Source organism: Leucopleurus acutus (genome assembly GCF_964270905.1).
Source record: "Leucopleurus acutus genome assembly, chromosome: 3".
Taxonomy (NCBI): domain Eukaryota; kingdom Metazoa; phylum Chordata; class Mammalia; order Artiodactyla; family Delphinidae; genus Leucopleurus; species Leucopleurus acutus.
This window is the reverse complement of record NC_139145.1, coordinates 85,869,106-85,881,577: the sequence shown is the minus strand read 5'-3', so window position 1 is coordinate 85,881,577 and position 12,472 is coordinate 85,869,106. Positions and strand designations below refer to the sequence as shown.

General features: G+C 35.9%; 1 protein-coding gene across 1 annotated transcript in view; it reads right to left on the bottom strand.

Annotated features, from left to right (window-relative positions):
* The window catches only part of TMEM232 (transmembrane protein 232), a 260,737-nt gene that overhangs the window by 235,748 nt on the left and 12,517 nt on the right, over positions 1–12,472 (bottom strand). The window contains 1 exon segment of the mRNA XM_082836202.1: positions 11,950–12,034. Within this exon segment, the coding sequence (XP_082692328.1) occupies positions 11,950–12,017 (68 nt within the window). The 5' untranslated portion in view covers positions 12,018–12,034.

Sequence of the window (12,472 nt, the reverse complement as noted above, 5' to 3'; positions counted from 1 at the left end):
TTTGGGGCCAACATGATTAGTAGTAGAGAGTTGGCATCAAGACAATTAGATGGAAAACTCTGGGCAGATGATCTGTGCCATTCTGGATGTACTGACTGTGATTCACCTGTGAGACAACCAAGTGGAGAGGCCTATAATCCAAGTGAACTTGTGAGGCAGACATTAAGTGGATAAGATCTGGAAATAAAGACTTAAGATTCACCTACATACTCAAAGCTATGAAATCTCAAGAGGAAGAGTACTGAGAAAAAAGAATCAAGGGAGATCTTTGGACAAATCCTACGGGTAGGAGGCAAGAGGAAAAGGATGGTAAATATGATAGGCGATTCAGGGAAATACTACAATGGAATTCAAATATTTGTACAATTTGGGGTGTAAACATTCTCTGAGAATTGTTCATCACTCATAGTCCCTGCTGGGCCAGTGGGTCTAACTTCTACATTAGCACCATTTGGCTCCATCCTCCCCTACGCTGGCTATAGCTGATAGGGTCACAGTAGACATCTGGCTCACTCTAGGCCAATCCAATCCTCTCATTCAGGGATTTTAAATAATTAGCTAATATTTTTAATTAGTTGATGTCAGAGCTGATAGTTTATGTAGAGTCAAGAGGTGGCTTTTGTTGAAATGTTGTTCAAGACAACAAAATACCCCAAAGCACAGAGCTTTAGAAAAAGATATGTTAGTATTCTGTCATGTTTTTCACGATATGCCTTTGTCTGCATTATATCTTGTTTGCTTTTCCTTTGCAATTTTTTCTCTGATCCCACTTAATGAATATAGAACGTGCTCACTGTTTATTCCATATATTTTGGCACCATTTAACTAGATAATAAGGGTGCTACTGCACAGGTAGGGGTTGCTCTATTTGTTGGCTGTCGGAAAAATGGAGAATATTTTACGTATTAATTTATAAGTGTGATTTACAGATGATGGTCTTTCAGCATGTATTATGCAATACAACTGTCACGTACTACTAGTTAATGTTATATGCCTCTTCTTTATGGGTATGTAGTTTTATAGCGATATGATCACCATCGTAGCCCTGCCCCATGTTTGTTGGATGATTTACTGATGTACAGCCAGAGTTTGTAGTCTAGTATAGATACAGACTATACCTGTTGATCATTTTATCTCCATTGTCTCTTAGAGACACTGAATGAATAAATGAGACCTGGCTATACCTTCCACTCTCAGGTTCCACAAGACAGCCCTACATCCTTCCATTACATTTTTCTTTTGCTTCAGTTAAGCTGAATGTGTGCCTGTTCCATGCAAACAAACAATCCTAGACTGAGACACCAAGCAAGAATAGATTGAAGATGCAGACCATGATCAAAAATGTACATCTTGCAGAGATAAAGACTAAGGACAATGAAAATACCATTAGAGTTAATGTTTAGGAAGTCAGTAGAGATCATTAAAAGAGTACTTTTACTAGATAAATAAAAACAGAATCCAGATTTGATAGTGTTAATAAATAGATGAATTAAAAAATTAATCTGGCTATACCTTTGGTAAGTTTGGTATTATGGGAAGGTGAAAAAATGGAACTGAAACAGATAGAAATTTTGACTAACAACTAACTTGGCTGGTACTTCCTAAAAACCAGAAGTACCAGCACAATTAAAGAATGGTCTAGCCCTTTCAGGTATGTATATGATACAACTGAATGTGTAAGGAATTCAGGAACAGATTTATTAATCTGAAAGGCATAAATAAAGAGTTGGTGGGAATTTCCTGACAGTCCAGTGGTTAGGGCTCTGCACTTCCACTGCAGGGGACATGGGTTCAATCGCTGGTGGGGGAATTAAGATCACGCATGCCGCTCGGTGCGGCCAAAAAGAAAGAAAAAAGAGTCGGTGATAATGGCCATATATATAAATTTACTCTATAAATGCCTCCCCTAAATTTAGCATCCGTGATACACTGATCTTGGGTATGGGCTTTTGAAGTCAGACACTGAAAATATATTTCGTTGTTCCTGATACCTGTGTAATTGATTACAGCATTTTCATATTGTGGATATCCAACAGGCTTTATGGTATGAGGCCAGAAATTGCCACTCAGATTCATTTCTGAAAACATCATATCTATGGTTTGATATATTCTTTTATTAGGTTCTTGTTTTTCTTTAGATCTTAAATTTTGATTCAGTCTTAGCAAATGGAATACTGTCTTAAGCCCTGAAAACGCAAACCCTCCTTCTTGGTAGTTACGAATAAAGAGAACTCTAAACAGATAAGGGGCAAGGGGGCTGTTAATACAGACTGAATTTTGAACAGAAAACCATTTGGAAGAAACTGAAGGCTAAAAAAAATATTTACAAGAATAAAAATCTAGTCCCTTTTCTAAATGAATGCTCTTCTATTTGGAATCATTCTATTCTGCATTTAACAGTCAATGGTCCTTTCAAGGTTGTCTGTAAGAAACATCTAGACTTCTAAAGTTCAATGTCATCTCTTTTTAAATGTAATTATTAATACCAGAAAGGACTGATTGGCTGGCATGGGTAACAGTACCCAAGGTGACATATTTAACTACTAAAGATAGACAACCTCTGCCTGCATTCTTTTGCTTAGAGAAAAATTTCGAACTTTGTCTCTTCAAAGAGAAGTTGAAAATGGGTTCATCTTCCTCTACTGCCACAAAGAATGGTTTGATGAAATCAAGGACACTCCTTCTTGGGGAAGATCTCACCAAAATTGTAAGGGTAGCAGTATCTCCAAGAAGGAAATGGAGTAGAACCTGGCAACACTTGTTCTCCTTCTGTAACTTGGGTGTCTGCCAGAGAACCCTAAGAATCAGCTGGCTCAGGTGGAGATAGAGATGTTAGGAAGTGGGGTCAGCAAGTCTGAGTGAACGCAGCAGGGTCAGTGGAGGAATATTAATAACAACAATAATTTCAGTACTGTACATGAGCAAGGGAATGATCATCCTTTCACTATGTTTTGGAACAATCCCCTAGGATGTAGGCCATTATAGCCAACCCTTCCCTACTCATCCAACTGGATCAAGGCTTAAAAACAAATTAATTCTTATTCAGTTGCATAGTTAATGAGTCATCTGGCGATAGAATAAAGCTGATGTGATAACCAAAGCTATGGAGCACTGCTTGGAGGCTTCGTTCTAGAAAATTCACCTCAAAAAACACCCAGAAACATTTATTTCAAGGGTGAGGAAACCAGTTTAACTGCTATTAAAAGGACAAGATTATGATAAATTAATCAAGATAGACCTTCATTTCTCTTTCATGCGGCAGACCAAGATAAGCAATCCAGGCTTGATATGGCGGCTCCAGGATATTGGTATCTGACCTTTTATACCTGGTTACTCTGCTATTCTCAACATACAACTTTCATTTCATGGTCTAAGATGTCTGCTCCAGCTGTTGCAATCACATCCTCATTCCAACTAAAAGGAAGAGACACGGAGAGGAACAGGAAAACATACTACTCCTTTTAAAAGGGCACAAAATGCCAGTGGTACATATCCCTTCTGCTAATCCATCATTGGCCAGGATTATACCCATGACCACATCTAGAAACAACGGAAGCTGAGAACTGTATTCTTTAATGGTTGCTCATGTGTCCAAATACAACCTCTATTAATACAAAAGAAGGAGAAAATTGGTATGGGAGGAGGGACAATTAGCAGTCTTTGCATTGGTGATCATAGTTTATCATAAATAGACTGAAATACTGGCACAAACTGTCACTCATGAAGTACTGACTGATAGTTCCTCAGATCATCGTCATTGGCGCTTTATGGGACTAACTTTCAATGATATCCTTTTTGAAGCAAATGGCAGGCCATGGAGGAAAGACTCATTTCATTAGCGCATCACTTTTTTGTGATCCTGACATCAGCTTTCTATGAGGATAAAGGGGGTAATGGACAACATTTGGGATACGATGTGCCTCCTTCCATGGCTAATGAAAAGTTTAGTGCTTTGGTGAATGTGTTGGGGGTGCAGCACGGTGAGAAACAGACTTGAAAACATCCCAGATCTAAAGAGTTTTTAAAACATAAAAGGATAATTGTAGGAAAACATGGTTCCCAGGACAATGGAAGACTAAAGACTGAATAACTATTATAGGACACTTGGGCAATGACTCTACTTTTTCCTCTAGATTAAGCTATGAATAACTGACATTGAGTTGAGTTTAGAGGTAAGAAAAATCTGATGTCTGAAAACATTCCCCCAAATGAAGGCCTTCATGACTAGTGGCTGTACTGGACATAAACATTGTGCAGAGTCTCAGACTGACTTGATGCCTGCATAACCTTCATGCCCCCAAACACTGAGCTGCCCCTCCCCTTCCACATTTGGAGTAGCAAGGGCTGGGTGACACAACTTGGAAGTATGGATGAGTGAGCACCTCTGGGGTGAACAGGAGGGAGCAGAGATCAATACCCTTCCTTGAGTCTCCATTTTATGGTCCATTTTGAGATTTTTTTTCTTGAAATCTGTCTTGATAAATTCCAAATGTCAAGTATAGACAAGGCTCTGCTGTGTCTCTTTAAGGCAAGTTGTGATTTAGTGATCAGGGTGGTAATACATCGAGCCTTTTTGCCTCACTTTCCTATTTTTTTTTTCAGCTTCACTGAATTGAATTTGTATACCGCAAATCTAGTATTAAAATATTAATCCTCTTCTCGTATCCTGCCATCTAGAGATCTGAGCCAAGACAGTGGCGTACGCCCAAGTATAAGAGGACTGTGGTTTCTAAGATCTTGCAAGATCCTACTTACTTTATACAGATAATCTCATAAGTAGCTGCTGATATCGCATTTGGGGCAATTCATCCTAAGGAAATTACACTGCAATATATATACTGAATGTGTTCATGCTCTTTACGGCCTCCCAGCTCCTAAATTACCATATTTTGGGCTAAATCATTTGTAGCCAACCCAAATGCTACAAGTACAGATGTCCTAGGTTAAAATTAACAGACTTAATTACAAGGTCTCAACCATTAGAATCACTTAAAAGATTATAGTAATTCAGATAAATGAAAAACAAAGACTACAGATCACAGATCAAATAAACAAATGACAAGAATATAAATATGAGTGTAGAAAAGTTTCTTCCTGCTTCTGACAGCACAAATTTAGAGCCCACACTATAGAGCTATATGGTATTATAAATGTATACATATCAAAATCAATACTATTATATACATATATACTATAAATACGTAATATTTTAAATATTTAGAGCACATTTTACTAAATATAAAAGTCAAAAACATTAATAAAAAGGAAAAATTTCAGGCTTTGATATCTCAGGAAGCTTTGAAGACTACAGTCTCCAGATATTAAAAAAATTAAGAAACCCTCAAGAGCAGCTTCTGTGAGAAAGATATAAAATAACCTTTGGTCCAGAAATGGGTGGACTTCAGTACCTCACTTGAAGGATTTACATGGAGCCCTACATGCATCTCCAACAGAACCCACACTAAGCATGCAAAGCTCTTGTTTCTAAGAAGAATAAGTGAAGCAAATACAGTACGAGGTCTATGACAATTCAGGCAATACATAAAAAAACCAAACGTAATGTCTTTTCATGCAAGGTACCAAGATCTCTGCTTCATCTCAAACAGCTGATGCCAGGCGCAGAATCTGGTTTACCTTGATACAAGAGGCCACTGATACAAAACAAAGTGTGTTTTCTAAATGACTGCACAGTAAGAAAAAAAAATCTAGGATTTTCAAGGTGGGGAAAAGTTACAGAAGACTCCCTCCACATTGACTAAATATCCATGGTAAGAGCAATCAGAACTAATCACTATCCCTTCTCCCAACCTCAGGGAGCTGTAGAAAAGGCCGCCTTGCTGCTCAACAGAGAAGGAAAGAGAAAGAAAAAAAAATACACATATATCTGAGAAGATTAGTCTCAACATAGATTTATACCCTATTCATTGGATCAACACAAATTATAAAACCATCATACTTATTTCCACAATATGCTCAAAAGTATGTACAGGCAACCAGAAACTATAAGTCTACATAGAAGATTTGAAGAAAAATAAATGAATTGCTAGACATGTAAGATAGTTTTTAAAATTCAATGTATAAATTGGTAACAAGAGAGAGTTAGTCATGGGAAAACAGAGCACATATCAGAATTATTCAAAATACAGTAGAAAGAGATGAAAATATAGAAAATGGAGACAAAATAAAAGATATGAAATATAAAATGAGATGGTCTAATATACATTCAATCAACAGTCTCAGAAAAAGAAAGAATGGGTTGTCAAGGTAATATCTAAAGGAACAATATCTGATATTTTTTCAGGAATGACAAAAGAGAGACACAGTCCACAGATACAAAAGGCACAAGAAATCTAAGTAGAATATTTTTAAAATTACATTCTAACACATCATAGTAAAATTGCAGAATACAAGAGAATAAGAAATTTTTTAAAGCACCCAAAGTTGGGGAAAACAGATTAAACTTTAAAGAAATAGCATCAAAATTTCAGCTAACTTCCCAACAGCACTAATGGAAGCTGTTAGTGGAATGATATCATCAATGTTCTGGGGGGACAAAACAATAAAAGTTATAACAGACCAAAGACAATTCCATGTTCAGTTTTAAATTTCTTCCAAAAATAAGAATAAAATAAAGGTATATTCAGACTAACAAAAACTAAGATTTTTCTCAACAACGAAATCTCACTAAGCAAAGTTCAAAAAGTTGTACATCTGGGGCTTCCCTGGCAGTCCAGTGGTTAAGACTCCATGCTTCCACTGCACGGGGCACAGGTTCGATCCCTGGTTGGGGAACTAGGATCCCCACATGCTGCACAGCGTGGCCAAAAAAAAGTTGTACATCAGGCAAAAGAAAAAACAGATCTAAGAAGTAACAAAGAATGAAAAGCAAGGAAAGTGATGAACAATAAATAAAATATAAAGGAAAATTAACTGCTTAAAATAGTAATGAAGTTTAATGAGATTTAAATTTAAAAAAAACACCACAAAATACAATTTAAGTGTCAGATAAAGTTTCAAAAAAGATCATGCTTAATCATGAAATGTTTAGAGTATTCTTTTTAAATTGTGACTGAGATAAACATGTTTAGAATTAATGAGAGAATTTAGCAGTATTTCCATATGTAAAATCAATACACAAAAATCAATTGTCTTTCTTCTGGCAGCAGCTAGAGAAGACATATTTTTTTCAATATGTGCATAAAACTTACAGCAGGATCACAAATACCAAACACATAGGAAGAAATCTAAGAAAAGATAGACAGTACCTCTATAAAAATTTACATCTAACTAAGAAGGTAAAAGACCTGTACTGGGAAAACTAAGACACTGATGAAAGAAATTAAAGATGACACAGATAGAAAGATATACTGTGTTTATGGATTAGAAGAATTAATATTGTGAAAATGACAAAAATACCCAAGGCAATCTACAGATTCCACGCAATCCATATCAAAATACCAGTGGCACTTTTCACAATATTAGAACAAATAATTTTAAAATTGGTATGGAAACACAAGAGACCCTGAATAGCCAAAATAATCTTGAGAAAGAATAGAGCTGGAGGTGTCACACTGCCTGACTTCACAGACAAAACTACAAAGCTACAGTAATCAAAATAGCATGGTATTGGCACAAAAACAGACACATAGATCAATGGAAAAGAATAGAGAACCCAGAAATAATCCCATGCACTTATGGCCAACTAATCTATGACAAAGGAGACAAGAATACGCAATGGGGAAAAGACAGTCTCTTTAATAAGTGGTGCTGGGAAAATTGGACAGCCACATATAAAAGAATGAAATTAAACATTTTCTCACACCATAAACAAAATTAATTCAAAATGGATTAAAGACCTAAATGTAAGAGTGAAAACTGTAAAACTCCTAGAAGAAAACATAGGCAGAAAACTCTTTAACATAAATTGTTGCAATATATTTTTGGATATTTCTCCTAAGGCAAAGGAAATAAAAGCAAAAATAAACAAATGGAACCTAATTAAACTTAAAAGCTTTTGCCCAACAAAGGAAACCATTAACAAAAAGAAACAACAACCTACTGAATAGGAGAAAATATTTGCAAATGATATGACTGATAAAGGGTTAATATCCAAAATACATAAACAGCTCATATAACTCAATATCAAAAAAACCAAACATCTTGATTAAAAAATATGCAGAAGACCTGAATAGACATTTTTCCAAAGAAGACATACAGATGGTCAACAGGCACATGAAAAGATGCTTAATATCCCTAATCAGAGAAATGCATATCAAAACTACAATGAGGTATCACCTCACACTTGTCAGAATGTCTGTCATCAAAAAGACCACAAATAACAAATGTTGGCGAGGATGTGGAGAAAAGGGAACACTTGTACAATGTTGGTAGGAATGTAAATTGGTGCAGCCGCTGTAAAAAACTACGTGGAAGTTCCTCAAAAAACTAAAAGAAGAACTACCACATGATCCAGCAATTCCACTTCCAGGTATACATCTAAAGAAAATGAAAACACTGACTTGTTCTGGCATTGTTTGGTTTTTCTTTTGTTTTTGTTTTTAGCCACCCCACGCGGCTTGTGGGATCTTAGTTCCCCAACTAGAGACGGAACCGCACCCTTGGCAATGAAAGCGCAGAGTCCTAACCACTGGACCACCAGGGAATTCTCCAAAAACACTAATTTGAAAAGATACATTCACCTCAATGTTCACTGGCAGCATTTACAACAACCAAGATATGACAGCGACCTGAGTGTTCATCAATAGATGAATGGATAAAGAATATGTGGTATATACATATAATGGACTACTATTCATTCATAAAAATTAATGAAACATTGCTGTTTGCAACATAGATGAACCTGGAGGTTATTATGCTTAGTGAAATAAGTCAGAGAAAGACAAATACTGTATATTATCACTTATATTTGGAGAATAAAAAATAAAACAAACATAAACGTAACAAAATAGAAACAGACTCACAGCTATAGAGAACAAACTAGAGATTACTAGTGGGGAGAAGAAAGGAGGTATGGGCAAGATAGAGGTAGGGGATTAAGACATACAAACTACTATGTATAAAATAAATAAGCTACCAGGATATATTGTACAGCACAGGGAATATAAATATAATAATTTTAAAAGCAGTATAATCTCTAAAAATTTTGAATCACTATGTTCTACACCTGAAACTAATATTGTAGTAAACTACACCTCAATAAAAATTTTTTTAATTTTTAAATAGAATATGCAGGATATCACTGAAGAAGAAGAAACTTGGAAAAATCTATCATGTTGACTATTAAATGTTATCACTAAGTAACAGTCATTAAAGCAGTGTGGTAATATTAAAAAGGGACAAAGAGGCCAGTGAAACAGAAAAGAGAGCCCAGAAATATACCCACTATATGTGGACACTTGATTTACATAATCATTGTACTAGAGAAATAGTGAAGAAGGATGTTCTTTTCGATACATGGTGTTGATCAAGCTGGTATGTACATTAAAAAAAGGGAAACTGGACCTGCGCTTAACACCACTAACAAAAATCATTTCCATATGTATTAAAGATAAAACAGTAAGATTTTTTAAAAAATAATGTATAACAATATCTACATGATCTTGTGGTAGAGATAGATTTTATAACCAAAATACAAAAATGACTAATCATTAGACAGAATTAATAAGTTCTGTTTACTAAATGGTATATCCAACAATTCCATTCCTAGTTATGTACTTTAGGAAATAGACTGGAAAATACAAATTTTTTTTGTTATTGTTATTATTTTTTGGCTGCGTTGGGTCTTCGTTGCTGTGCACAGGCTTTCTCTAGTTGCAGCAAGCAGGGGCTACTCTTCGTTGCGGTGCACAGGCTTCTCATTGCTGTGGCTTCTCTTGTTGCAGAGCACGGGCTCTAGGCACGTGGGCTTCAGTAGTTGTGGCTTGCCAGCTCTAGAGCGCAGGCTCAGTAGTTGTGGCGCATGGGCTTAGCTGCTCTGCGCCATGTGGGATCTTCCCGGACCAGGGCTCAAACCCATGTCACCTGCACTGGTAGGCGGATTCTTAACCACTGCACCATCAGGGAAGCCCAGGAAAATGCAATTTTACATTCTTGTATGTTAAAGTACAAAAATGAATGGAAATAATATATGCCACAATTATTATAATTGGAAGGACATGTGGTCAAAGAGCTTCAAGTTTATCTGTTGATCTATTCTTTATTAAAGAAAAATATTTGAATCAAACATAACAATATGTCAACACATGAGTTTTATTATGTACTCTATCAAGTTCTTTAAGTTTGTAAAAATTTCTTAAAATCACAAACAATTTTTAAATTATCAACAAACTTTGATCTAGTAACTTAATTTCAGAAACTTTATCCCAAGGAAATAATTTGAAATGCAGAAAAATATTCTATCGTGGTTTAATTTGAAATAGACAAGCACTTAGAAATAACTAAGATGCTTCACAATTCAGTAGTTATTGAATACTTTCTCTTATGCATTTCATGGATTATTATGGCAAATTAAAAGACTATGATTTAAAATCTACAAACAACAAATGCTGGAGAGGGTGTGGAGAAAAGGGAACACTCTTACACTGCTGGTGGGAATGTGAATTGGTACAGCCACTATGGAGAACAGTATGGAGGTTCCTTAAAAAACTACAAATAGAGCTACCATATGACCCAGCAATCCCAGTACTGGGCATATATCCTGAGAAAACCATAATTCAAAAAGACTCATGTACCACAATGTTCACTGCAGCTCTATTTACAATAGCCAGGAGATGGAAGCAACCTAAGTGTCCATCATCGGATGAATGGATAAAGAAGATGTGGCACATATATACAATGGAATATTACTCAGCCATAAAAAGAAATGAAATTGAGTTATTTGTAGTGAGGTGGATGAACCTAGAGTCTGTCATACAGAGTGAAGTAAGTCAGAAAGAGAAAGACAAATACTATACGCTAACACATATACATGGAATCTAAGAAAAACAAAAAATGTCATGAAGAACCTAGGGGTAAGACAGGAATAAAGACACAGACCTACTAGAGAATGGACTTGAGGATATAGGGAGGGGGAAGGGTAAGCTGTGACAAAGCGAGACAGAGGCATGGACATATATACACTACCAAATGTAAGGTAGATAGCTAGTGGGAAGCAGCCGCATAGCACAGGGAGATCAGCTCGGTGTTTTGTGACCACCTAGAGGGGTGGGATAGGGAGGGTGGGAGGGAGGGAGATGCAAGAGGGAAGAGATATGGGAACATATGTATATGTATAACTGATTCACTTTGTTATAAAGCAGAAACTAACACACCATGGTAAAGCAATTATACTCCAATAAAAATGTTAAAAATAAATTAATTAATTAAAAAAAAAGACTATGATTATAGGGACTTCCCTGGTGGCGCAGTGGTTAAGAATCCACCTGCCAATGCAGGGGACACGGGTTTGAGCCCTGATCTGGGAAGATCCCACATGCCCTGGAACAACTAAGCCCACGCACCACAACTACTGAAGTCCACGCACCTAGAGCCCATGCTCCACAACAAGAGAAGCCACTGCAAGAGATGCTCACGCACTGCAACAAAGAGTAGCCCCTGCTTGCCGCAACTAGGGAAAGCCCGTGCACAGCAACAAAGACCCAACGCAGCCAAAAATTAATTAAAAATTAATTAAGACTGATTATAGAAAAAATGCTTAGTTTAAAAAGTATAGAATTCAAAATTTTATAAATATATGATCTTTACAAATAATCATTACAAAAAATCATTCCAAAGCTATTTATTTATAAAATAGTAAACCTTAACATTTTTATTCTTAGATATTGAACTATGAGTGATTATTTTTTACTGTTCAATTTTCTGTAACCTTCTAAATGCTACAATATATATGGGTCTACTACTTTAACAATATGAAATTTTTTTCAAACTTACTTTGATTTTTCATAAGAGGAAGATACTACTCCATATTTATTAATCACAGATGATTTGTTAGCAGGCATGTTCACGGATCGTAAACCTAAAGAGAAATATTAAATTTTATATTAGAAGACAAATGCACTCACAGTACCAAATAATGCACATCACGCAAATTCATGATTTATGGGGAAAAGGGTGGCAACAAAAAAAATCAGGCTTAAAGGCAAAATTATATTAAGGAAGAATTTAAACTGTCAGACCTAGGAGTCAAACCCAACTTTGAACTGAAAGTCCATGTTATTTCTATGATGTTACTATTATAAACTTATCCTTTCATATAATATTCAGTCTTTATTATACTTAACAGTTTTATCAGCAAAACCACTGAAAGAACAGCACAGCATAGTAGTTAAGAGAATACAACCAGACTAACTGGTTTACTTAACTGTGACTGTCTCCTCACTTGTACAATGGGAATAGTACCTCCTTAGAGAGTTGTGGGAAGAAATAAATAGCTCAATGTATGTAGATCGGTTAG